The sequence below is a fragment of the Strix uralensis genome, chromosome 9 (assembly GCF_047716275.1).
Source record: "Strix uralensis isolate ZFMK-TIS-50842 chromosome 9, bStrUra1, whole genome shotgun sequence".
Lineage (NCBI taxonomy): Eukaryota > Metazoa > Chordata > Aves > Strigiformes > Strigidae > Strix > Strix uralensis.
This window is the reverse complement of record NC_133980.1, coordinates 5,944,680-5,972,528: the sequence shown is the minus strand read 5'-3', so window position 1 is coordinate 5,972,528 and position 27,849 is coordinate 5,944,680. Positions and strand designations below refer to the sequence as shown.

The following is a 27,849-nucleotide window of genomic DNA, read 5'->3' as shown; positions in this document are numbered from 1 at the left end:
TAAAAACCCTAGTCTAGAGAGGAGCTTGTATTTTCACTGTTGTTAAACAGGAAGAACAGAGCAATGAGAACAAAAGTTGAGGATACGCTGAACGAGATTGTCTGAGAAGAATCTGCATGCTGTGAAAATTCCCAAATTTCTAATTATTAGCTAAGCCTGTATGATCAAAGTTGGTATTCTTCGGAGTGTTGCTGCTCTGGAGCATTGCAGGTTATACTCTGATAGTCTCAAGAGAGCACTCTCAGTACTGAGACACTGATGATAGAATTTTTTGCCAGAAAGATCACCACAAGATTCAGACTGGAGTATATTTTTTCCATATATCTTCTTCTTCTCTTGTCCTGTTCAGGCTAATTGCATTGCCCAAATGAAGTCTTAATTTACTTGCATGAATGACATTCAGTAATCTGCTGTGGTAACAAGGAATCAAATCTACCACGTCAGTCCCAACTCTACCAACAGCAGTATTTTATTTTTAGATGTGGTAAGATGACAACATCATACACAAAATATAACAGGATAAATGGCATCTACTTTCAAAAGTGCTAGTGTATGTTTTTGAAATAGTTGTACTCTGTCTGAACCCTTGTTTAACAGCAAGATGCTCAACCCATAAACACTCTGTTATTGACGATATCCATAAAAATAGCTCATGTGTTATTTGATATTCCTTTGTAAGAAAGGGCGGCAGAATAATTCCTACTCAATTTCATATAAACAACTTCCTGCAAACTAAAATAATTATTTGTGCAAAAACTTATATTGCTTAGAAAGGTCTACGCCAGAGACATTTATTGCTTTTCTTTCTCTGAAAACCAAACCTTGAAATTCTTAGAAGATGTATCTTGTGTTCTTTGGAATGACAGAATTTACATAGGCTAGAATTTTTTGCCATGTTCTTCTGAGTAAGTTATTCTAGTAGCTAAAGCAAGCATAATCCTGCTCTGTAAACCATTGTTTCAGCTTCCAGAACTCACAGTACCTTGCTGAAAGGCAGCATTTTTGCCCCAATTTAAAAAGGGACAGAAAATGCCTGATCCAGCAGGCCCGTGGTACAACACAGGTCCCCTAAGTCCCACTGTATGCTCTAGCCACCACACCACCTTATGTAAAATTAAACAATCTAGTAAAAAGAAGATACAACTTCTGGGAAATAAATTCACTATCTACTTCAGCATAAAAACTACATCTTCAGAGTGCTCTGTAAAAAAACCAACAAAACCCCAAAACAAACACCCCCCTCAAACCTCACCCCAAATACCTCAAAACAAGCGGCAAAAAATGAACCTAAGAGTCATTACACTAGGTTGTAGTTAGAATAACGTTTTTGTTTAATTTAGTTTGAACAGATCCAAAAATCTCTTCTATGAGAAAAATCAGGTGTGTTTACTGCCGAGAAGGAAATGTAGTAATCCTTGCTGTGTTAGTAAGCTGCGCCAAGGGCTACCGCGCGTTCTTCTGCTAGGGGGTGTGGTGGTGGTTATGTCACGCTGCTTCCCTCCTCCTTTTGTCGCTACCCCTTGCAGTTATAAACAGGAGACACAAGGTGAGGGAAAATTACAAAGCAAGTTTATTAAAGTCTAACATAAAACACTTCAGGCTAAATATGTACAACTCCCTCCCTTCCCAGGGGATTATAAAATTGAGAGTTGAGGTATATACAAATAACAGAGGAAAAAAAATGTATATACATGAAAGATACTTTAAAAATAACTTAACCAAAAAATCAGTTATTAGTCCTTATCTGAACTTAATCCTGCAAGGCTTACTGATAGCCTATCTAAGATCACAGCCCTGAAATGCTTAAACATGGGACTCGTCCATACTTGAAAATTTTTTTGAAACAGACAATTTCAGAAAAGCTGTCATGCTTTGTGCCCACACATAGGCACAAATTTGGAAGTAACTGTCGTACAAGGAGCTATTCTCACACAAGTATTTCCAAACAGCCAATTCAGCGATTTCTAGATGCACATAATGTAATTCAGGCAAAACTTGCACCGACTTCAGCGCAAAATTGACTGAAACAACGGTGTGACAAATCATGTTGTTTTCTCTAAATTACTGTTAATGGAATTATTAAAATTCCCACTTTCCTTTTGCAGGTAGGTCTCAAGAAGATGTCTCCTAAAAAGATTCCGTGCTTTTCCATATTAATCCCTTACAGAAATTATCAATACTGTTACTTGTACCTCCAAAATGAACGCAGAATCCTTAAGCCTAGGAATTAGATGTGCAGCTGATTTCCATGCATCTATTGGCAAAAGGTACAGTACAGACCCACTCCTTCAGGTCCTACAGCACCCAGCCTGAACACACCTACAAATATATTTTTTTAATATATATATATATTTAAAATCTATATTCTAGTAAATGAATACAGTTCATAGAGATCATACCTCAGCAGCTGAGATATCTTCACGAAAGATGAGGATAAAAATCAAGACTCTCAGATGGGGACTCAGGAGTGCAGGTCACTAAATTATTGCTCCAAGACAAAACTACAAGCCTGTGTATTCTATTAAGAAAGGTTAAAATTGTTGTCTTGTAAAAAATAATGATTATCTTCTTGTCTATAAAGAAAACTAAATGACTAATAAAGCAAGTGTTACTGTTATAAGTATCTAAACAAATCCTGTATAAATCTAAGCACTGTATTTTTTAAAAAAGTCTGAAATCTAAGAATACAGTAATAAGCTATAATTTTAGAAATATAAAAACAGTCCAAACAAACATTGTTATGGAATGCATTTTCTATGTAGGAATGTAATTTTTAAATTTTTTTTTTCCAGAGCTAGTTCTCTCTTGTGGTCATTTATTCTGGATGTGTTAATCTTCAGATACTTTTCCCCAGATAACAGCAGCATATCATTAGTTTATCTTCCAAAGCTGTTTAGATATGAAATTTATCAGTTGTACGGTATTGTTCTTTTTCAGTATTCATGACCAAGCCTAAGTCTATCCCAAGACTTCTGCTCTATTTTCAGAGAGAGAAAGTAAAGAGGAACCTTAGGACAAGCTACACAGAGTTTGCTTTTTTTACACAGAGTCAAGATCCTGATCTTTGTGGTTCTTCAGTCTGAAATGGCAAGGCTAAAGAATCCTGCAGGTGCTACATCAACAACAGAAGCTAAAAAAGAAAAGAGGGGAGGAAAAGGGGAAGTGCCAAACAAACAGAAAAAAAAACAACAGAGAACTTAATCCATTGTCCTTTGCCAGCGTTATGAAGGAGATCAGCTGTTCATAAATGTTGTGTACAGATAAGGGAAGAAATTAAAGGTCAGGCAGGGGTGGCAATAATTAGTTCCAGTGGACAGAGTTAGAGATGCCTGCATTAAGAATGTTCCCGGTGAACGTGGCTGTACTCCTTGCTGCCCGTGGTAGACTTTATCAGCAAATCTGCCATATATTAAAGCATAAAATATGATCAAGCAGCAGTTTGAAACACGCCACATACTAAGATGATCAACACAAAGCAGCGAAAGGGCTATTACTTTACAAGTACAAACATGTAAGAAGAAGAAGAAAAAAATAAATCCATAGTCATGCTGAGGGACCATTTGCAGAATATTTAAATGAAATCTTCCAAGAAATTTTTCACAAGTCTGTTTAATTAAGGTGCAGATTAATTATTACTCCATGTAGAACAGAATCAGCTTAGAGGTATCTCCTATGCTCTTCTATTTATCAGTGTCTGGACACAAGGCATCAGTGGAAATAAAACACTAGCACCAAGTAAATAACCAACAAATAATATCTTTAAATGCATTGTTGGTACAGTATTCTGTTTCCTTACTATTTGATGATTACTTAAATAATGCTTACATTATGTTAATGGCACAAACTGGCAAAATGGAGTATAAAAGTACTCCTATTGTCAACCAGTCTTTAATTAATGACCCTACTCAGACACTAAAAATGTCGCTTTTTAAAAATGTATACATTTCTAGTAATAAAACATACCTTTACATGGGTCTTGCTAGATACCAGTTTTGTGCAGTTACTGTGGACAAGTAGTATGAGAGGTAAAGTGATACTTAATATTTCACTTAAAACAAATCAGTCATACTCTAACTAAACCTTGCCAAGAGTATCAATCTGCTCTGTTGTATTCTTCCTTAACGCCCCCTCATGCAGCGTTCAGTTATTATTTTCACAGTGAAGGGCGGGATTTATTTCCTTTTTTGTACCTACTGTTTAGCACAAGAAGCACTACTGTAAAAAATTATGAAGCCGTGATCCATTCCTCACAATTAAGTCAAGGCATCTTTTCATCTCATCTACAACATGCATGTTGCAGCTCTCCTTTTGAGCAAATGTTGCTGTTTGTATCAAAACCAGAACATTTTAGGGATGTGAAAAATAAGTCTGGGACGAGATACGACAATGCTGGATTCACTTTAAAAAAAAGTGACTTGTTGGAAAGAATACCCAGTAGTATCTATGCCATTAGAACCCTCTGACTTACCACACTACAGAAAAAAACTTAACTCTCCTTTACTTGCCTTGTCAGGAAAAAATACACAAAACTTTCTTTCCCTCTGGTCAGACTCCAACTGAAGACGGCTGCTTCTGGCAGACAGCAGGAATTCTTTGCAAGACCTCACCAGAGCACTGCCCTACCTTCCATCATGTACCACGGTATCACCTTGGAATGCAGGAGTATGAGCTTGTTAGGACATTCAAATCATGATTTTTCCACTTATACCCCTGCGTTAATAAATTATCAACTATGGCTTAAAATGTCTGCTCTCAGATGACATTGTGACACATCAGATCAGCAGGAACACGGGAGGAGATCTCCAAAACACATGAACATATTTAACAGAGAATTCTTAAGGCAGGTGTTGCTGGAAAGGAATCGTCTCCTGGAAATCAGTGTTAATTGCAAATAGAAATCTGATTGTAGATTAGCATGATTCAAAAACTGAAAGACAGCACTGCACAATGGAAATGCTTTACAAGTGTCTTTACAAAGAGGAAAAAAAAAAAAGAACAAGTCCAATTCAAAAAGTGTGACTGCTTGACTGCTTATGTTCACCTTACCAAACGTCTGCTACCAAATTACCTCAATGGCTCTACACTGCAGTGTCAGTATAACTGCTGCAAGAAAATAAACTGAGGTTCTGAATATCCAGTCACGGCAGATCTTAGTAATGTTTCTGAGGAAGGAGACTGACCACCCGTCACGGGAAGCAGCATCTGATGGTCTTCAGTCCCAATGGAAAGAGGAAGTGCTAAAGACATCTCGGAGGGTTTCACATCTATGGACTCCGATAAAGGACTTTTCTGACTCTGAATGGATTCTTGTTCATTGAAAGAATTATCAAGTGCATTAGAATCAGGGGGAGTTTCAGATCCTGGTGGGGGGGAAAAAAAAAAAATAATAAAAAAAATGTTCAAAAGCTCCTGCGCAAATTCTGCAAATTCTCTTTCAAATGGCTGTCAAAACAAACACTTGGTGTACCAAAGGCTGCTGGGGCAGCTGGGCTATCAGTGGCTCCCATGTGCCGCCAAGCCAGAACGAGCTGTAAATGCAGCCTACGCACCGAGAGTCACATCCCCTGCTGCCTGTAGCCTGACAACTGGATGGATGCTGCATTCCAACTTGATCTCTACGTGACATGGTATGGAACATTATAAATCCTTAACATCACAGTGAACGAAGGAGCTTTGGAAAAATACAGTTATGAAGGTTTCCTTGAGATTTTCCACCCCAGGAAATCTTAAGAACCACAGCCACGTCCAAGCATCCTCTTTTAATTGAGACAGCAATCTACAATGTATCATTTATCCAAAAACTGGAAGAAAACATTTGTTAAGTCCATTCCAGCCAGAGTCATTACAGTTTTTATCCAATCACTTGAGAAATGCTTTTCTATTCTTTACTGAAACCACTGCTAACGGACTCCTCACTGCCCTGCTGTTTGAATGCAGTCTGTCGCTGCTCTCGGGCGGCTTTCTGGTCAAGCCACATCAGGTATCTGACCCTTCCTCTATCAAAGTGTGCTCCAAAGCCTGTCATTTCAGTGCTGAAGCTCTCCTGACTGCCTTCTGTCTCCCCACGAGAGCAGACCGGCCCTGGCAGCTCTCCCAGCTCTCCCCCTCAGCCTCTGCCGGGCCCTCTCCACGCTCACTGCTGCTCTCACCTCGTCCTGGCTTCCCGCTGCACCGGGGCCTCCCTAAACGGGGCTTCTCAAGCTTCTGACATTCAAATCTGCCTCTGCATATGACACTTGCTTTCTCACCCTCTCCCTCCTACTCCAGACCTGCACAGACATCTATTATTTCTTTTTCCATATGACAGAGGAATTATGGTTAATACACTTAAGGATGGACAAATAAGGAGGCGTTTGGAACCACTGTGGAAAGAGGCTGGCTACCTGAACATCTCTCTGCTTTGCACCATAGGTAAGTAATCTATGTCAAATTTCTTCCTAATCAAAATCTGATATCTAGAAGAGGAATTGAAAGCATTTGAGAAGTATTTTTAGAGCAGTATTCACAGCTGGGAACATTTTTCCAGCTGTCTGATCTTGTGTGTTTGCTAATCTAGCTCAGACTTGGATTAACATTGCATATATAAAAATCTTCCAGTTACATTAAAAGTGCTTTCAAGATGTAAAGTAATCCTTGTAACCAGTATGCCTCATTCACCTCAGTTACTACCCACATAAAGACCTACTCCTTTGACACGCTCAGAAGAGGTAAGAGACTTCCTACAATCCAGACTGTGCCTTCACGTGGGAAGCCCTCACAAGTTACTAGGACAAGAAAGTAAATATTCACATACAGAAATTCTTGTCAGCAGCAATCCACTTCTATGTTGCTCAACATGTGTTTGCTATAGCAATGCAAATGCTTGAAAATTTGTCTGGAATCTACTTTAAAGCATGTACTTTATGCTTTAAGAGGCTTGGATACTTCTAAAGCAGATGCTTTTGGCTCTAAAGAGAGCTACTATCCAAAAATCTTATATTTCCTAATTTTAGGCCTGGATAAGCCAAAAAAAAAACGTTATTCAGCACTGAAGACAAAACAGTTGATGTAGCTTCTTAACCTTTCTTTGCACAAGGAACTCACCTGTGTGAACTTTCGTTTTGTGCTTCTTAAGATTTTTTATATCTGTGTAAGAATTTCCACACATTTCACATATAAATGGTCTTTCACCTGAAAAGAATTGGTTTGGCAGTTAGAACAATCTTGAAATTGAAAGAAAACACAGTTAGAGATGTAGGATAATGGATTTCAATGTTGTATTTTAAAATACAACTTTGTAACTCTGTTATTTGGTCTGTATTCAGAATAAAATTGTTTCCAGAATAATAGATTAAAACAAAAGGAAAAAAAAAAAAACAAAATGAGAAGCAAAGCCATGATTATACATCAACACTCATACTGTTACATACTGGTCTGAAAAAGACAATTAAAAAAAATTCACAAATGTTTTCTTTAAATTTGTTAACACAGAGATACATAAATTACGTCTCTGATACATCATACATCTCTGTTAACACAGAGTTACATAAATTAAGAAACTGCTACTTTCAAGTACAGCACAATACAGTGTATTTTAAAGGCAAAAGGCTAAAGGTAAAATATTATTTATAGTGCAGGAAGTGGCCTGCCTGGAAACTGACCTGTATGGGACCGAAAATGTTTATTGAGCTCTCCAGAGGAAATAAAACTCTTCTCACAAATGCCACAGATATATGGCTTCTCTCCTAAAGGAAACACAAGGAATTTGTTATTTCAATGTATAAACCAGAATACACATAAAGAACAAATCAAAATGAAACAGAGGTGATGTCCAATGGGAGAAAGAGCTCCTTGAACTGGAGTCAAAGGGAAAAAAACACGAGAAAGGAGCTGGATGACAACTCCAGAGGTAACTCCTGATCTACAGATTGCTGGGTCACTACCCATCCCCAACCCCTCTGCAGGCAGCCAGTCCTCCCGCGCAGGGCCCCTTCGGTCCCGCAGGGCTCTGTCTCCCCTCACCTGTATGTTTTCGGGAATGGGTGATGAGAGAACTGGAGACGGCGAAGGCTTTTCCACAGCTGTCACACACGTAAGGCTTCTCCCCCGTGTGGCGACGCACGTGGTAGGTGAGCGTGCTGGCCTGAGCGAACCGCTGGCCGCAGCGATCACAGACGTAGGGCTTCTCCCCGCTGTGCTTCCTGCCAACCAACACAGACATCAGTGACCTCCCGGCCAAGAGGGATGCGACACCCACAATTAAGTAACTTTCCTCAGTTAGTACTTTATCCCCAAAGTTCCCTGGGCTAATGTTCTGTGAACCAAAAAAGACCCCCAAAAAAGGTAACAACTACGAGTTTGGGTTTGAGTTAGCAGTTTCTCACGGAGTGAAATTCACTGTCTGTTGACTCTGGGAATCAGCACATCTGTGATTTCAACGGCAGAACTACAGGCCCTGCACGTGTAACACACAGCGGGAGAACTCAGCGCGTTTTGCATTACCGTGTACTGAAAGATAAAATGATGATTCCTAACAAGGGAGTATAATTCCTGCTTCTGCCAAAAATGCAAAAGCCCCATGCAGATAGCAGTGAACAGTGAGAGCTGTTCTGTTTCACTTCCCACCAAGGAATTCTCTCCTCTTCGGTGCTACAAGCAGTTTGAAACAAAACCCACACCACTGCCATAAGGATACCAGTGTGTAGGCTGCAAGATTCATAAATCACAAATCACTTCCCTAACAAGCAAGTACATAGATGTCATTATTCCGTTATGCAGCGCGAGAGAAGACTCAAGAGAAAAGGAGTAGAAATGACCAAATTACGTGAATGTGTGACTCTTGCTCCCACTGGAGTGAATTATTCTGTTTATACACGTGGCTAAGCATTTGCAGGATCTCGCTTTTGCCTACCTGGCATGAATCTTCAGATTGCTTGAAGTTGCAAACTGTAGGTTGCAGACATCACACTTGTATGGTTTCTCTTCTCCGTGATGCATCCGACTGTGGAACACTAACTGGCACTTCTGAGCAAAGCCTTTGTCGCATAGTTCACATTTGTATGGCTTCTCCCCTAGTGAAAAATAAAACCCTTGTGCTCTCTGCCCTTGTGTAAGAAAGCTTTCCAATCCATTACCTGACCAAAGCTCAGGTGTCTATTCTAATGCTTCTTACAAATAAGATCTTGGAACATCCCATAATCAGGCCGCTGAAGTGGAACGTGTCAGGAACACAGCAGATAACAGACTATTTTTTAACACATTAACTTTTGGGGAAAAAAGGTAATAATATTTAATAGGACTGTTTCCCCAAATTATTTTAAGAATGCTACTACTACATTTTCAGACTTTTTGCTGCTTATGTCTATTCATGATTCTGAATATTCAAGATGAACAACCAGTAAATCATCTGCTTTTTTAGACACCAACACGTCTTCAATGCAGCCTAGTGCTCACTAATTTCTCGTTAGCATCTGCTGTAGAATGCTTCAGGTAATTCTCTGGTTATTCACGTTCTCTTAGTGGTCAACATTCTCGCGTAATGGATCGTGCAATGCTGCAGTCTTTGATGACCGTATAAAAGAGCCTACCTCTGCATTTCTATGACAGTGCACAACCAAACCAAGAACTCAACAATTCTTACATACACCGGGTACATAGAAACTTCAAACTCAAAAGTATTAGACATCTAATCTGCCATCTAGCAACCAACACTGTGAAATTCCCTACCTACTCATGCAAAAATTCCCAGTACAATACCCTCAAAAGTAGAAAGTGCAGCTGATGTTCCTACCAGCAAACTGTCCCTGAACACTGCTCACGAGCTCCATCTCGCCCACGAAGCTCTGGTTAGTCAGTGGCTGACAACCCGGGAAATCCTCTCCCTTGGTTACATAAAGAGCGAAGTGTTCTCCTGCAGCTGTACCTCAACACCTCCTACTTCACCTCTTTACACCTTCACAGCTCCCTGGAAAGAGCTCCACTGCTGGCCTCTGCTCAGAGCTTTCCAAAGGGGAAAAAGAGCAAAACTAAACAATTTTTTATCTGATTCACTGTTACTTCAGAAATCCAAATGCCAGCCACAAAAGGAAGAAAACTACATCAACCAGGTCCTTCTGCTGCTGGCTGGGCTAAGTACAGCAGCAAAGGCAACAGCAGAAGAGCAGCTCTCCCAGATCACCCTGAAGAACGAGCTGACCTGGCATCAAGTGTTCCATCTCTAGGGAAGAACGTACGAAAAGACAAGCACAGTACTCCTCCCATATGTCTTAACGTTTAAGTGTTTGTAATTGATTTCTCTTTGATGCTTTGTTCAGCAGCTCTTGATAGAACACAGACTTCTGGTAATGTTGTTGAATGCAGAGATAACACCATGACACATCTCAGCTGCATGTTTTGCTAAATAGAATCCCAAATGCCGTAGTAATTCAGCCATCTTCCCTGCCTTTTTGAAGACCCTACGGGAGAAGTTACCTAGTTGTCACAAGATTGCTTCTTCCCCCACTTTTGTTATCAAACATGTATTAAGATTTTTAAAAAAAGCAATAGAAATTCTGGTATCAAGTACAGTGAGTTTTTCATGCTCTACTGGCAATTGTTTCTGGCACTCTGTCACTCTACAGAGTTAAAGGGCAGCCAGCTCTTCTGAGTCTTTCCAGAAATCCTCTGACTACTGAAGTCCTCTCTAGCTATTTAAAGTAGAAATTATGATTTTGTACAGAAAAATGCTGAAACATTTCATGCTACCAGGAGATAGGTACTATCCCTGTACGCGTACCAGCAGCAGACAAAATTTCTAGAGGAAGAAGTTGGAATGCAAAGATCTTTTCAATCCTGTATTCACAGGCTGTGACTCCAGGTCTCCACAGCCCATGAAGACAAGGCCAGTGGCTTACCTGTGTGAGTCCTTACATGTGTTTTCAACTGATTGCACTGGGTGAACGCCTTCCCGCAGAGCTGACACACGTAGGGTTTCACTCCTTTGTGTATTCTCATGTGTCGACGGAGGCTACTGGCTTCTGAAAAGACTTTCCCACAGGTGTTGCACACCGGCTTAGCCTTGGAGTACTTCTGGTCAAGTTCCTCCCCTGTGCTTTCCAGCTGGTAGGCGTTCTTCTCACTGGCTATGTTGGACATGCAGTGCTCCTTCAGCGCGCAGCTTTGCTGAGGCTTTCCCCGTTTCTGTTTCGCAGCAATAGTCTGGACTAGGATATCCTGCGCTGCCAGTGTTTCGCTTTCCACCACGGACGCCAGCTGTAGCTCAGAGTTATCGCTGCCTTGGGCGGCCTGTTCCGTGATCTGGGTGGCCAGCTTATTTGCATCTAAAAACAGTTCAATGGATGCGTTCTCGGTCACATTGCTCTGATATTGTATGGATTTATTCTGTATGCTTTTGGGGGAGCTGAAATTCTTCTTTCGCTTTTTGGTTTGAGGAGATTTCTTTTCTAAAGCTGCTTTCTTCGCTTGTGGTTGAACCAACTCTGCAGGAGCAGCGTCTGCTTTCTCCCGATTACTGTAATCTCGGAGAGTCAGAAGGCAAGTCTGCTGATTCATTTCAACATTTCCAGTGATACTAGATGTCTCTGTGGAAGATGGATTAGCAATAAAAGCAAAGTCTTCCATCTTGATTTTGCATTTAGTGACCACTTCTTCCACTTTGAGATAGTCAGCAGCCTGGTGAATTTCTTTAACATTCCAGCTGCAAGAAAACAAGACTTGGGTGACAATATTCTGGACAAAGCAAACATCTGTTCTGTACCATCTGTATGAAATACAGACAGCAGAGCTACACAGAAGTTACACTGTCAGAAAATGTAACTTTGAGAACACATACAGCAAGATCTAATCTCTTAGTGCGGTAGTGCCCCAAGACAGTAGTACAACAATGACACCCAAACTGACGGCCCATGTCTAGTGGGGTCTGCAGATCCACAGAACTATTTTCAGTCACATGCCTTCCGTACAATTGTATGTTAAAAGTCCAGTTGTGAGGTTACGAGGCTAGACGTGGGGTTATAGGTCCAAAAAGCTCAGAAATCACAGCACGAAGGGGTAAAACACTGGAGAATAAAATGCCTAAGTTACCATTCTATAATCCTTCTGGGAAAAGTCTTAAGTAACTCTCAAGCAGCGCATTCACCTCAGCACTTCTGTGAGGCGGGTATTAATCTTGTTTTATAAAACGATTTGCAAACAGTCTTAATTCCGTATCAGCTGTGCACAGACAACATTAACACCAAGGAAGTCCTCATTTAAAGTACTACGCTCTGTTTTTCAGTTCCTGCAAAACAAGCCTCGATGGTTTAGAAAAGACTGATCTGGAAAAGGTAGCAACACATACCATCAAGGCATTTGTGGGTTTACAGCACATTAAAGAGAGATTAATGGTAAACAGCATACCTCTAACAACCTCTTACACAGTAAATGTAATGAAGCCATAAGTAACTAGTCACAATTACTCTCTGTATGGGAATACAGCTATTTTAATAACTTGTATTATACTAGCACCGAGTTCAAAGTACACCCTCCTGGTGTCACCCAGGCACCCACCATGACAAAAGACAACAGAATTTGCAGACAGTTGAAGCAGTCACCTACAGGGATACGGTACAAGATGTCAGGCACGCAGGGGCAGACCCACAGGTGTCATCTTTAGTCAGGTAGTTCTTCCCGGGTGAAAACAGTACATTCACCTCCCTTCAGAGATCTCAACTGCTCATCATGAATCCAGAAACTCTCCTCCTGCAGTCCCAGACAGATGCCAAGAACGCTGCACGCTTCTGCTCATGCGTAATTTGCAAAGCATCAATCACTAATTTCACCACGTAGCTGTGTACACTGCCCTACTGCTGTTAATCCTTGTAGCTAACTTAAAAAAAGCCAACACCCTGCATCTCTGAACTTAAATTATGGAGTATGAGTTTTCAGACTTCAGTAGAAACAAAGGTTTTTTTAAACTTGCAGTTGACACCAGACATTGAGAAAGGAGTAGAAATCCTGGACCACACACTTCTAAGTCATCACACTTCCCTCATGAGGGATAATCTCTTTCTTTTGCCAAAAGAAAAGCACTGCAAAGAATCCTCCCTGTACGTGAAGCAACACAATGGGCAGAAAATCAATACAGTAAGTGGGGAAAACACTCTTCCTGTGACTCCTTTTGGGCACTATAATATACAATGTTACGTAACAGATCACGCGAATTCTAGCAAATGCAATTTTTTTTAAATCGTGCCTATCCTCATCCATTCCTCAGACTTCAGTCTCTACCACATACACAGCTTCTGTGTGTTCTCTGCAAAACCAGACTCCTATAATCCAACTTCAGAAATAATACTTATCTTTCCCTCTCCTGGTAATCACGCAAGATGTTTAATCCCTTCTGATCCAGAAAGACTGGGAGACTGAAACTATCAATCAGTGAAGTATCAGAAAACATACCTTTCTTTCGGCACTCGCATGTCACATGGTATTTTAAAACATACAAACAGATGAGCTTCAACTTGCTAATATGTATCATATCCATTACTATTACAAAGATCAAAAAAATCCAGTACTGCTTTAACACGAAGTTTATTTCCCTATTCTCTTTCCCCCTTTAATAGCGTATGTTACCTGTCAAGGTTTAAGTTTCCCGTATAAATAAATTCCAGGAGTTTTTGGAATCCATCAGCTTTTACTTGAGTCTGATCCAAAACCACATTATTGTCAGATGTATCTCTGTAAAATGCACCAAAGTACTCGCTGAAGGAGGCAAGCACATTTCTGTGCGCTTTGAACTGGAATTCACCGATAACAACAGTGCAGTCACAAAGAAAGCCGGCTTCTCGCTGCTTGTTCAGTCTCTCTAAAAGGTGCTCACAGTGATGGGAATACTGCATTTTGATAACGAGCTGCAGCCTCTTTGTTCTGATCTGGGAAAGCAAAAAAAAAAAAAAAAAAAAAAGATTTACATGCAAGATTTAACTTTGTTTTCCCCTTAACAGCGTAAGTTAACGATTACAAAAGAGTCAGTGTTCGAATCCACTCGTGATCACTGCGGGACGGTTTGTGCTGTAGCGCTTTTGTACGAGGTACAGCAAGACGGGTGGATCCTTCTTAACTTGGGGGGCTGCTAATTTTAAAGACAGAACGGGGGGGAAAGGGCAGAGACGTGTACGCTCCCCCACCCGATCAGAGGATTAGCCTCACTAAGCTGACGAGCTGTCACGTCAAAACCGGGCTCCGAGGAGCACTTTGCAGAAATGAGCCACCCGAGGTCCCTGCGGCGGGGGCAGCCGCTCCCCGGGGCTCAGCCCCGCTCCCCGCCCCAGGGACCAGCAGACCCCGGTTGCGGGGGGTCCCCAGCGGTCACCGGGGCCCAGGGGTGCCGGCGAGCCCCAGCAGCCGCGGCGCCCTCCCCGGCCCGGCCCCGCCGCTGGACGGGACGGAGCCCGCAGCGCCCTCCCCCGTCGCGGCCCGGGCCCGGCCCCGCCACCCCCGTGTCCCCCGCGCCCGGCTCACCGGGCACCGGCCGTGCCCCCGGCGCTGCCCGCCCGCCCAAAGGGCCGCAGCGGCGCCGACGGAGCCGCCCCCGAGCCGGCGGGAGGGCGGTTGCGCCCCACGCACCTGCGGAGGGGAAGCGACGGAGCGCTTCTGCCTCAGGCCGCCATGTTCTGATGACGCCACGCGCGCCGCTTCCGGGATGCCACTTCCGGTGTCGCGCTCCCGAGGGCGGCTCGGGGCTGAGGGGCAGCGGTGGCACCGGCGGGAAGCGGGGACGGGGCCGCGACCCGACCCGCTGAGGGGAACGGGCGGGGCCGGTCTGCGAACGGCTTACCCGGGAGGGTCGGGGAGGCGCGGACTGCAGCTCCCATCATGCGGCGGGGCGCTGTGCATGCCGGGAGGCGTAGTCGCGCCCGGCGGGGCCCGGTGTTCCCCGAGGGCCGTGACGCCGGGTGACATCTAATTAACTCCGCTCCCGGGGCGCGGCCCCTCGCCCTGCACCGGTAAATCCGTGGGGTTTCATGTACGTGTTACCGTTAATGCAGCAGCAGCGCGGGGGAGTTTCGCCGTGCCGGTGCTTTCGGTTAAAAAGCACTCAGGTAAAGGTGCTTGTAAAAGTTTAGAAATGCGCCGCTGCCGGTTTGCAGCTCAGGAGGGAGCGGGTCTGGTATTTTCAAGAGTGATGAAGGAAAAAAAAGCCACCGTGGCTGGTGTTTCCGCCCGGTTTCGAACCGGGGACCTTTCGCGTGTTAGGCGAACGTGATAACCACTACACTACGGAAACGCCGCTTGCTAAGGTTTTCCCAGCGGTCCCTGTAATGGCGTCCAGCCCCCGCGACACCCCCACCCCTCCCTGGGCTCAGTCCTCGGTCCCGGCCGTGCCCGGAGCCCCCGGGCTTCCCCAGGGACCTGCACCCCAAGAGGCGCACGGCCTGTCCGTGCTGGCAGTTCCCCAAACACCCCCCGAGGCGCCCGCCAGCAGGTCACCCCCGAGCTGCGGGGTGCTCCAGGGGTGTCACCGACTGCCCCTTCTCCCCCCACGCCGGGAATAACAGCACTGCTGTGAACGGGCAGCTTTAAGGTCGTGATCTTCCCTAAAATATTCTTAACTCAGGAGTTCTCAACCTTTCCTTCACCACGGACCCCCTTTAAATACCTTTTGTGGCCGCAGACCACCAAAACTTAAAGCACTAGACTGCAACAACTATTTACTTCAATTTTCTCATGAAGGGTCTTCAAATTTGGAGAGAAGGGGAAACAAGTTAATCTGTTAATGCACACACTCCTATTACAATATCTTTATTGCAATGATTCCATATGAATTTAAAATAATAGCATCAACACTCTTCTTGCTCAAATGGCCTGTTTTATGGTATTTTACTGTGCTAATTCCGAATTTGATGCCAATTTTTACATTAAAATTTGATTAAAAGTTTTTACAATTTTTCTCACCTTCCCCCTTGTTTGTCTGTGTTCAGTCACTATATATTTTTGTCCAGGGCCACCGTGTAGAGGAACAGACTTCAGCCCTGTGGTGGCCCTAAAGAGGGCTGCTGAGTTAAGAAAATGTCTTCAAGAGAAAAACTGCTTAGTTAAAGTAGGTCCCACCAACCATACTAGCACCGAATATACTATTGTGTCAGGGCAGGGGTGGAGGGGGGGGCTTGAGTATGAGAGGAGCATTGAGGGGAGGGGGCTGTGGGAGAAGGAGGTGCAGCACTTGCCGCAGGCCAGACCAAATGTTTCCGGGCTAGACATTCTCCACCCCTGCTTTAAGCCTTCACAGACCCCTGTGACAACATCGTGTCCCCCCGGGGGTCTGTGGACCACAGGTTGAGAACCACTGCTCTAACTGATTTTCAGCATATCTGTAAATAAAAAGCCGTGCCCTCGGTTAATATTTCACACCAGAGTGTCATTCTGAAACACTGTTGCATACAATGCCAAGCCTACCTCCTGCTGTGGTTAGAGAGACTGGAAGGATGGCTTTGTGGGGAACGAAGCATGGACAAGGAGAAAGATTCCAGCAAAAGGAGCTGAAAAGCCCAGGAAAATGAGAGGACAGAGATCTTTGCCTGCTGGCGCCAGCAAATGCAGGTGGGATGAGCAGGACAAATCGGGCAGGGCTGCCTCGGAGAGGCGTAAAGCACTGGAGCTCCTGCAGGAACAAATCAGGGCAGTTTCAGTGTGTGTTTATCAGGTATCGGAATGAGGCAGTCACAGCCAAAGAGGAGAAAAGTTGTTTGGCACTGCTGGCCTGGCAGGGCAGGACCATAATAAAGCAGCCAGCGGGAGTGTGCAGGCAAGCCGGGAGCTGAACAGAGAGCGCGTTACATCAGGCAGCGTCTCCTCTGCAGGCCTCTCACTACAGCTGGAGCTTGGAAAATGAGGAAGTGACTAATCCTCCTGGATTTTCTAGTACACCAGGCACTGAAATGCCTGATCTTGGAAGGAGCTGTAGAAGGGAGCTTAGCTTTGCCATCCTTTGCAAAGGGAAATGCAAGCCGAACCCCAACCTGTGGGAGGAGGAGCAGGAAAAGCCAGGAGAAATGAAATAGGAAAAGCTTCAGAAGAAAGCAGTGACAGGGAAGGGAAAAGGGGAAAGAAGAAAGTTGGAAGCAAGCAGCAACAATATTCTGTTGAGTTTGGCAGTGGCAGCTGCAAGATTTCTTAACACTACAGCTGTCATCATGCAGAGGTTTCTAACGGCTGCAAGGAAGTGTGTATAAGAGGTGCCACAAAAGGGCATTTGGGAAAAACCAGCATCCATACTAGCTCTTTTCATGCTTGCAACAGCTCTCAGGTCCACGTGGAAAAACACTTGTGGGAACACACTTGTGTTCTTAGCGGCACACCGCCATCACAAGATCCATTGTGCGCAACTGTAGCACCTGGTGTGAAAAGGTTGACATTGCAGCCACGTCTCTGCCCAGTCACATATTGCCCCAATATTCCTAACACCCATTTTGCTCCTGGAAGGTCTTCAGCAGTCCCCAAGGATTAAATTTTAATGTAATTGAACACAAAATACAAATTAACTAATGAATATATATTATTATTGATATCATAATATTTTCAGTCATAGGTTGACAACCACAGTTAAAAAAGGAGGGTTCTTCTTATGTAACACACTATAACCTTCTCAGAGGAGCTAAATGGTCTCAGCTTTCACAACTGCTGAAGCTGCCCAGACTGTGAAAGGGCCAAATATATTTCCAGTATTTTTTCAAAACAACACAAATAATTTAAATGTACATGAAATGCTTTTTCCTAATGTCCTTTACCTGGGACACCCCCAAACAGACCATCTTGACCAAGGGGAGATGCTGGTGTTGCCGTGGAGACGGGGGTGGAAGAGCATAACTGTCCAGGGCCACTGTATTTTGACTCCTGTAGGTACCCAAAAGAGCATGGGGTTGTCACATCCTGGAGAGATAGAGAGGCTGTGGGGAAGAATGTCTATGTCAATGGCTTAAAAATGAAAAGTAGTGAGCAGAGAGTGATTCTGGCTGAGGCACTGCTTAACCTGCTGGTTAACAGAGAAAAAAATGGCAGAGCTCTTCCCTGAGCATGCTGAGGTACCAGCTCTGTGTGTCTGTCCCAGCTGTGCTCACCCTCTGTGCTTCAGGGCTTGGCACAGGCTGTGTGATGGACCCCAGTTACGTGTCACCCAGAGCGTACCAATCTTTGAAGGCTACTGCTTGCCCCATGGTATCCTCTGGCTTCACCTGAACATCTGTGATCTGACAGAGCACCTAACACGGATCCTGAAAGAAAGCAGCACTTCACAAGTCACCACAGCTGAGGGGCTGCTTAAGGCATAAAAATTTGTTATATATGCCTGAGCCTTGAGGAAGAGATGACTAAGAATCCCAGCGAGGTGAAAAAAAACTTACCACCTTCCTGGTGGCCATGAAATTATGGTTCAGAATCAAAGGTTTTGTTGTCCTGAAACCCTCTTTCACCCTCCTAATGTTGGCATAGTCACCAGAGATTGGCAAACTCTGTTCCAGTTCTATCATGAGTGAATCATCATTGTGATGTTGGCATAAGGATTTACTTCCACTCCTTCTGGTAGTTTTAGCCTCTTCCCTGGAATTAAGCTGAATGCTTAAACAAGGGGATAGTCTGCATGGTCCCAGGTGGTGTTAAGGTGTAAGTCAGTGCTCCTCCTAACAAGTTTTCAGTCTGGACAGAAGGCTCTTTGCTTCCCCGAGTGCCCTTCAGCCGATGCAAATTACCATGACAGAGTACAGGGAGGTTGAGCCTAACACAGTGCACAGAAAATGTTTCTAAAATACATGTGATTTTATAACAGATTTTACTTAACACTTCATGGAAAAGAACCTGAGATTACAGCTACCTGGAACATAGTGTCTAAGGGGAAGTCTGTGTCCGCAGCATGCCTTTTGAAAGTCCAATAAAAATCATAGTGTCTGGCACAGCTACTTCCTTCCTTAGTCCACGAATACATCTTTCTGAATAGGTGTAAAATGTTTTCTTAAGAGGTTCTTTACCAGAACGATGCTGTGCAGTATATGTAAAACTACAGTTAGAAAGACTGAGAGCTCTACGCTATTGCTTCATACTCCATTGTGCCTGCAAAGCCGCACGGCCTTTAAACGCCTCGCTTTTCCATGGAAGCCTTGGGGTCAAAAGGCAAACACACAAAAACCGTTCTGAAGCAGCAGAGGCAAGGCAGCCGTCGGCCGAGGCGAGCACTCCAGGGAGCAGGTACCACAATATGCCTTGCACAAAGAGAGGTCATGGAGGAGATAAATACCCCCCTCCAATAGAGCACAGGGAGCTGGTGCAGCCCTGCTTGGGGGGAGCAGGGGCAGTTTCTGGGCCCAGCTCCTCACCCAGGGGTCCCCGACTGAGACCAGGGCAGGGCCTGAACGCGGGGCCGGACCCTAAGTCCAGGCCCCAAGTCGCGGCCCTAAGCGCCACGCACCATGCCCCAAATCCCGACTCCAAGCCCAAGGCCCGGCTCTGGGTTCAAGATCCAGGCCCAGGCCCATGTCCCCAGGCCCGGCCCCGCCCGCAGACCCCGGCCGCAGGGCAGGGGCGGGGCGCGGGGGCGGGGCCGGCGCGGCCAAGCGCGCGCCCGGGAGCACGTGGCGCGGCCCCGAGCGTTCCAAACTCCCGCCACTCTCTCCCTCCCCGCCCCCCCGCCCCGTCGCAGCCAATAGCGGCGGAGGAGGGCGTCCCTCCGACCAATGGGAGGCGCGATGGGCGTGGCCGCGGAGGCTTTAAGATACCCGGCGGGGGCGCCCCCAGGTCGCGTGGCGAGTGGGGAGTCCCTGGCGTTACTAACCCTAATGGCTGCTGCCGCGCTCCCCGCGCCCGCCCGCTGTTTTACTCGCTGACTTTCAGCGGGCGAGGGGAGTAGCCCGGGGGGTGGGGGGTGTGTGGGGGGGGGGGGGAAGGAAGGGGGTCCGCCATCCAAAAAACGTCAGCGAGGGGGCTCCTCACCCCGGCCCGCCCTGGGGTCCCTGTCCCCCTCCCCGCCCTCACCCCTCGCAGCCGGGGACCCGCCGCGGAGGCTCCCGCCGCCGCACCCGTCCGGAGGCCGCGGTCGGCCGGTTCCCGCCACTGCCGCCGCGAAGAGTTCGTCTCTGTCAGCCTCGGCGGCGGCCGGGAGCGGAGGGGCGGCGCCCCCGCGCCGTACGGGGTTTGGGGGGGGGCCGGGCCCCCAGCAGAGCAAAACGGGAGCGGCGCCCCCGGGCCAACCGCCGCGCTTCCCTCAGCCGTGGGGCGCGCGGCCGGCGCCGCTCCGACACGCGCTTCCCGCCCGTGGGGGCTCGCGGAGGATGGGGGGGTGTGGGGGCGGTGCGCGCGCCCCTCGCGCCCGACCGTTGGGGCTGCCGCCCCCACAGCCCCCCTCATAACCCCTCAGCCGTGAGGCGGGCGGGGGTCGGGGGCCAAGCGGCCCCGGCGCGGTGGGGCCCGGCCCCTGGATCCGCCCTGCTGGGCCGGCCGGGGGAGGAGGGACCCCGGGGGCACAGCGAGCCCACCGGAGACCCCGAAGTGCCAGTCCCCACCGAGATGTGTTTTGTATCCCCCTCCCGGAGGACGGGCGGTGGGAGGGCGTCGCGATCTTATCTGGGAGAGCCCTGCGGTGATGGAAACTCAGAAATGTTGAATTTTACTCACCGAGCTGAAGAAATGTTGAATTTTACTCATCGATATTTTTTTTTAGAAGCACGGAGCAGAATTTGCAAAAGCACGTGAGCCTCCGAGTATGGGGCGACAAATTCTTCGCTGAGGTGTGGAGGAACGGATCGTGCGGCGGAAAGCGTCGGGGCTTGTCTCCGGCCATTCCTCTCTGCGCGGAGGCTTTGGCCCCGCCATGCAGCACACCTCCCCGCTGCACACCCAGCCGCAGCACTGTCTCCCTGAAGGAGTAGTGCAGAGAACCTGGCCCATGGCGCTCACCATCGTGGAAACAGGCTGCTCCGCTACCTTGGCTGGTAGTTCTTACCGTAGGCCAAACATTTTCGGTGCTTTTGTAGCCAATATCAACCACGTACAGAAAATTTACCACAAACTCAGGCGTCCGTGTGTGCCGTGTGCGATGGAAGCCAAGTGTGCACTGCTGCCTTGCCACAGGTCTCACCTCGGCGGGGAACAGACATGGCCCTAGAAAGTGGGCCTGGGCATGACTCAATGCTCACATTTTACCAACCCTGCAATAATTTCCTGAGTGTTTGACCAGTGCCATCTTGTGGCCTGCTTTTTTTGTCTTTGCACAGAGGATGGGAGTAAACTTGGGTACTTAATTTTTGAAATTCTGTTTGAAGAAAACCTGTTACCAGAATAAATGAAAATGGGAAAGTCCGATGTCACACGCTTGAAGATGCATACGTCCTTTCTGGTAGTGGAATCTGAATGTCACTTAAGCCTGATCTAACTAAAACTAGCACTGGCTCTGCCACTGGTAATGTTCTTTCTTGTTTCAAAGGAACTTACGTGTTTTCATTATCTTGTTTCTGAGCAACAGCTTTCACTTGACATCAAATACTTCATTTCAGACTTGCAACTAAACATGCAAAGCCAAGATATTTCATGTGCTTAGTAACTATTTTTTCAAATGAAACTCTCCTTGTCTTACAAGTCTCTCATTTTTCTGAGAAAAGACTTGTTTCCTAAATATATCTGGGGTTGTGACACGAAGATTTTTTTTTTCCGCTGTCACTTCTGAACGAGGTAATAAGCTTAAACTGCCAAGTTTCTGTATACATGAAAAAGTGTATGCTCTGCAGATTCATGTGTTGGAGAAGAAATGTTTGGAAACTGAGAACTTGGTCTACTTTTGTTTCTATTTACGATAGCAAGGAAAACTTTGTGCAATATGACATTGTTGTGGAAACTACGGCAAATGTAGCTGTTGTTGCTACAGCTTGCTACTGTTTCTGAAGAGCCTGCAGCTGCCTTCCTGGCCCCAGTGAAACAGTCCCAAAAAGGTGCTACAGTGGATTTTTAGGAATTGGAACAGAAGTTCTCAGCTATTTCTCCCCTGAAGAGTTTAAAACATTTGCAAGTGTCCGCTGCCTCGGTATGTCAGAGAAATCATATTTGATGGCTCTCCTCTAAGCAGAACTCCACTGGCAGTGAGTAGTAGTTACCTGCGAGAGTCAGCAGCTCGGGGATTTTCTTTCCTTCAGAGCGTAAGTGCTCTTGTTAATATCTCCAGATTTGTTTGTTTTTCAAAATCTAATGGTTCCTTTGAAACTTGTGTGTGCTGGGAAGTTTGTCATCAATGTTGGCTGTGCCACAAAGTGATCCAGAGGGAGGTGATGGCATTTGGGAGAGGAGGAGCACTTGTGCTCAATAAAATGGTGAAAGCATGTTATTGAGGTTCCTGCTTGGGGCTGTCATTCAGATGGTTTGGGAATTAGGGTTGTGCATCCTGGGGGACTTGTTATTGAGTGCCAGGTGCTCAGAAATTAACACCAAGTCATCAGGAGGTTCTGTAACAAATGTTTAGGTGGAGAACTTTGAAGGATGTCTTGCTCACACCTGCTTAGGGTGGGTGTTGTCACTGTTTGAGATCAGTCACATGGCGTTGTAACATGGAAAGTGCTTTGGCCAAAGGTGATAAAGCACTACTGATTGCCCCAGCAGTGCAAAATGGCCTCGCTGCGCTCCACTAATCTTGCATGGGGTTGCCTTCCTTTTGCATGGTCATCTTCCTAGCGTGCTATTTCTAAACACCCTAGAGTTTTCTGTCCCTGTGGGAAATTGCTCCCTTTCTGTGGAGAACCTAGAAAAAAAATCAGCACAATGAGGATGAAATCCCTCAGGAGATCCCACAGAATTGACAGATAGCAGGAGGTGTAATATTACTGTGTTTGTGCAAATCACCCTCTTCTGAGGGTGTTTCAAGCACTGTTGGACAGTGGGGGGATGAGCGTACCTGCCCCGTTAACACATTTTCAAGTGCACATTTCTAAGTCTGAGATCTCAGCTGTGGCTTATTCTGCCCGTGGCAGTGTGTGGCATGCAGAGGTCTTGAGCTGTTTTCCACTCCTGGCTGTATCCCGGGCTCTGCCTTCAGTCACCTCTCATCATCATTACCCCTCCCGATACCAACAAGAACTCTTTTCTGCTCTCAGAAGAACTTGCTGTATAAGAAAGCAGCAGTATTTTATCTTACTTTGGTTTAATTCCAGTTTACATTTTAGCTTTCTTACATTAATTTAAAATCAATCGTGATTGTTTGGGTTGTATGTGATGTGCCAGTGAACAACAAACCAAACCAAGGAAGATTTAAATCAGTTCAAGAAATTTATATGGAAAGATGGACAAACTGAAGTAAATTAGTATAGATTCACATGTTGGTATGCCTTTGTGTGTAAATTGAAAGCACACGTTGTTATGTACTTGAAATGACCAACAGAAAAGATGGAGTTTTTTCACTTGCTGAAAATTCTACTGAATTTTTCCAAAAGTTGTTTGCGGAGGTGAGAGCACATGCAGGCTTTGTAAGAACAGTGCAAGCAGAGTTAACGTTGAACTACAATATTGAGTCTTAACAAAACAGTTCAAGTTGACCTTGCTTATGAGACAACAAAAAGTGTCTTAAGGAGAAATAATAATTATCAAAGAGTAAAGAATGGTTTAATTCAAAGGCTGTTTAACCTCTGACAGGTCTGGCAAACATTAATAGAACCCTACCCTAATTCTGTTTGTAGATTGCCTCAACAAGGGGTACTTTCAAAATGTGGTTGGGTGTCGTATCTAAGGATATTTATCAGCAAAGGGAATGGAAGAAGCATACATCTCAATCATTTTTAAATAAGTAATTTAATGGTAAAGTGAAGTCATGTAATCAAATCTTTGTAAATGCTAAAAATATGGACTAAAGATGGTTTAAGTGTACAATAACTCTGTGCCTTTCTTTGCCCAGTTCTCTGTACTCAGCTTAACACACCCAAGCGGGGAAGTTGTTTTATCCAAAAGAAGTTTGGAAAAACCAACCCCAGGCAATTCTAAACCTCTGACGTGAGAGCCTGGGAGAAAGCTCTGGGTCTTGGTCCTGTGCTCGGTGACTTTGACCTGCTTGGTCAGATCAGGTCTGACTTCAGGCAAGAGCTCTGGATTGCATGGCCTTTGCATAGAGACCCACGGGATGGCTTTTACCTTCTGCACTTACAGTTTTCAGTTTGCAGAGGCATAATCATATCTTGGGCTGAATAGTATCTTAAAATTAAGCTCTATTGGTTAATCTTTTAATTTGTATGTTATCAACTCTAGCTGCAGGCACTGGGGGAGTCTTACAAACCCTCAAATCTGTACGAAAAGAACAGTTGTCAATGTTTGGACTTGTGGATAGTTCCCAGTTATATCAGACCTAAAACCAATAATGATTTAGGAGTAGAAGAGACTTTTTTTTCTACCTCTCTTTAGTCAGTTGAATATTGTATTTCAGAGATTTCAGCAGGGTAAGCTGCTCCCCTGTGGTTGGTGAAGTCTTTGTTTTCTACATCTTACCTGTGCTGTGAAGGTCTGTTGGATGTGCTCTTGCTGTTGATCATATTTTTTCCAACAGTAGATGGCAATAGCCATTCATTTGTAAAACATCAGAGTAGAACTCAGCACGTTACAGAATTTAATGTGCAAGTAGGATCATTCCTGGGTAGGAATTCCAGTGAAACTATTTTGTAAAACCTTCCTCTTTTTTTTGAGTACAGGTAAACTGCTATTAAATAGAAACCTTTGGAATTTAAATAAATTTTTTATAGAATCCACTTCAAAACAAAAATTTTGAAAGATGCTACTTAAGTTTCCAGGAAGGTACTATAATGAATTTTCATCCCTATTGGAAAAAGTATTTAAAAATATGTTTTTCCACGTACATTCTAGGGAAATTCAAGTGATTAAGAAATCTTGGTTAACACTAGATTTTTATTCCTTTTCAAGTTTGCTCAAAACAGTAGTAGCTTTCAGTTTATGTTTGGTTGAGAAACTAATTAAAATATATCTTTACCCAAATTAGAGGATTTTATTTCCTCTCTCTAAACTTTAGGATTCACCCTGACAAATTAGTTTGACACCTTGACCCCACTGAAAATAGTCAGAGATCAGTATTCGCAGATCTTCGTTTTTACTTTTACCTCTAAAAATGCATTGTATAATTCAAAACTACATGTGCAAATGTTAGTTTTCCTATTATACAGCAGTATGCTGTAGGATAAATTGCTTTCCACATTTCTCATTTATTTAAATAAATCTACTGTTTGCTTTTGTGGAATATATACTTTGTTTCCCAAAAGCAAACGTGGGAGTTATGTGAGTGAGGAAGGTAATCATCTATAACAAAGTTATAACCGAGTCACAAGACTTTTGGGAATTTTACAGCTGGAAACCAAAGTTTTCATGCATTATCATAGCAGTCTGTTTTGCAATGATAACGAGTTTAAAGGCTAGCATTTCTCTGGTTTTATTGCAAAGATAATCAGACTTTTGTACATTAATGATGGAATATTGGCAGCTATGATAATTTCATAGGAAACATTTTGGTGGTGCAATTAGTATTTTAATAAGGTTGTTTCTCATTACTGTTTGGTATTATCTGAATTGTACAGTTGGATGCTTCACTGTGCTCTGTGGGGGACAAAATAAGGCAGAAAGTATAGAAACCAACTGAAACGAAGCGACGAAGGGGGTTTGGTCCCAGGACGGCTACTGACTCCAGATGTGCCCTTCTGAGCTTCTTAGATTCTTCATCTATAAAATGGTGATAACGATACTGACCTTGTGCGGCCTTGAATGAGAAGTGCGGCCGTGAATGAGAAGTGCTAAGCAGTACTACCCTCTCCTCCTCTTGCCTGGGGCAACAGACCCATAGAGTTGTATTGTTTCCTGAGGGGCCAGGCTCTTCATGCATAAAACTGTCTTCTAGGTCACAAACTTTCAGGATCAGGAAAATTTACCAAGTCCGCATGCTTAAACCTTTTCTGTCTGGTTCAGCCTCTGAGCCTCCTAAAGAGCAGAATTCCATCACTTCTTTCATCACTCTAATATTCCTTTAAACAACTGTATCATGGGATCTATTGTACTTAGCTGTAGTATGTCTACCGTACAGTCCATGTTTTTCATCACAGGAAGCAGCTTGAACTGCTTATAACACATGGAGTATACATTTGTCTTGTTTTAGAACAGCTTTATATCGTTCAGCTGGCTTTACAGCCTCTTCTGTGTCTAAAGATAAGTATGTTTAAGTATAATCCTGAAGTTTTTATCTTCTGCATCATCAGCCTGCACTTTAGTTACAATTTCATATTATGCTCCTCCAGGCAGCTTTGAACAACCTTAGCTTGACAATTAAGGGAGTGAACTGGCAAAACTGCTAATTTCTCTCCCTTGCCTTTCACTCTTATCTCGTATTCTCTAAGGTACACGTCTTTATCTACATGTTTCCAAGAAGGTGTTCAATTAATAACTCAGACAAGTCAGAGCTGATAGGATCTTTTCATGTATTAATTTAACTCTTCCTTTCAAACAGAGTGCCAGAAAATCACTGTTTTCATGTTTTCTCTATTTATTCTGGCTGGATTTTTTTATTGAAGTTGCATGCTGTAGTCCTTTGATTCTGCTCCCAAGAAATTATCGGGGATTACAGTAGTGGCCTTACAAGTAACGGGGGTTCTCACTGATGTGTTGAATAGCAGCTTTCTTCTGTATTAATGTTGATTTTAGATTGTTTTTATTTATAACAAAAAAGTAAACCCGCAGACTTGGTCATGAAGGATATAGAAATATTAGGTGTTTTGTTACTCAGTTTCTTGCGTGTGTTTGGGGTTATTTTTCTGCTGACAAGGATGATGCAACACAGCTGATGAGTACAACAAAATTAATTTTCAGTGGAGACAATCATGAGCCTTGTTCAGTGGCAGAGGTTTATTGGTCCGTATGTGCTAGTCATTTAGCAGTTACAGAGAGCAATGTTTAAAACCTCCCTATTCTTTCATGAGACAAGAACGACAATATGTTTAGCTTCCATCTGTGTTGGACTTGCAGCAGGTTTAAACTTGCAGTAAGAGCTAAGCTGAACTGATATTATAAAAAAATCCTCTTGACTCTTGTCTACAGTTTAAATGCACCTGGTCTTGAGAATAATCTATGTTGTTGTCAGGGTGAGCTGGGAGATACAGAAAAACCCGTCAGTCTTGGCTAGAACTGGAGATGAGGACACCCATCTCCACAGAATGGCTGGTTGTTTAGTGAACATGAAGTTAATTAATTTCACTGAGAAAACAGGTAACCAACAACCTAAAACATGAAGTTCTATACTGAAAAAGTCCTTAAAACCTGTCTCAGGGAGCCTTTTTTTGTTTGTTTTATTGGAGGTGAAGATAATGATTCTTTATTGGTGTTTGTAATACCAAAATAGTACTGATGAAGTATTTTACAAAATTCTATTCCTATGGCTTATAAATCAGTGTTCTAATTGCTTTCAGAAGGAGCAGCAACCATGAATTTGAAATGATGAAAATGGATGGCAAATCCTGGTAAATGACAAGTGGAGTCTTGCTCCTGATTTTCTTTGTGAAAGCATGTGAACCTTTCAGTGAACAATTTGTCTGAAATAAACTTACAGAATGTAAAGGTAATGTTATCTAGTACAGAAGTTGTTATGAAGTACAGAAAAAAATTAGTCATTAATCAGCTTTTCACAATCATTCATTTTTTCTACCAAGCTGATTTTTCATTCTTCAATCAGAGGACTTTCCATACTGATTTTTTCCCTCGGGAATGACATTTTTAATGTAGCAAACTTGTATCACCAGCACAAAAAGTTGGTTTACATCCAGTGAGGATCATAAACAGATGTAGACTATTAGTTAAATTTCTGATTCTGTGATTAATATTGACCATTGTTTT

General features: G+C 44.2%; 1 protein-coding gene and 1 non-coding gene across 6 annotated transcripts; both read right to left on the bottom strand.

The window, feature by feature from the left end:
- Positions 1-1,301: 1,301 nt before the first annotated feature.
- MYNN (myoneurin) lies at positions 1,302-14,645 on the bottom strand. 5 transcript variants are annotated; one of them, XR_012630105.1, is made up of 10 exons: positions 14,584-14,645; positions 13,591-13,889; positions 10,872-11,674; positions 8,891-9,050; positions 8,002-8,180; positions 7,641-7,724; positions 7,084-7,170; positions 2,400-5,360; positions 2,193-2,319; positions 1,302-1,519 (listed from the first exon to the last, which is right to left on the bottom strand). XR_012630105.1 is itself a non-coding variant. In XM_074878473.1 (8 exons), the coding sequence occupies exons 2-8, from the start codon at positions 13,854-13,856 to the stop codon at positions 5,092-5,094; spliced, it is 1,848 nt and encodes a 615-aa protein (XP_074734574.1). In that variant the 5' UTR covers positions 13,857-13,889; positions 14,584-14,645; the 3' UTR covers positions 1,302-5,091. The 5 variants fall into 5 exon arrangements, 3 of the variants coding, with proteins under 3 accessions (XP_074734574.1, XP_074734576.1, XP_074734577.1); XR_012630104.1 differs by having other exon boundaries at positions 2,193-5,360; XM_074878473.1 differs by having other exon boundaries at positions 1,302-5,360.
- Positions 14,646-15,171: 526 nt separating this feature from the next.
- TRNAV-AAC (transfer RNA valine (anticodon AAC)) lies at positions 15,172-15,244 on the bottom strand. Its single transcript has one exon. It is a non-coding gene; the product is annotated as a tRNA-Val (tRNA).
- Positions 15,245-27,849: the final 12,605 nt, after the last annotated feature.

Coding starts and splice junctions, on each gene's coding strand:
- MYNN (XM_074878473.1), bottom strand. CDS start 13,856: ATGCAGTATTCCCATCACTGTGAGCACCTTTTAGAGAGACTGAACAAG. Junction 11,675..13,590: donor GGAAACTTAAACCTTGACAG/GTAACATACGCT, acceptor GTTTTCTTGCAG/CTGGAATGTTAAAGAAATTC. Junction 7,725..8,001: donor CCATTCCCGAAAACATACAG/GTGAGGGGAGAC, acceptor TGTTTCCTTTAG/GAGAGAAGCCATATATCTGT.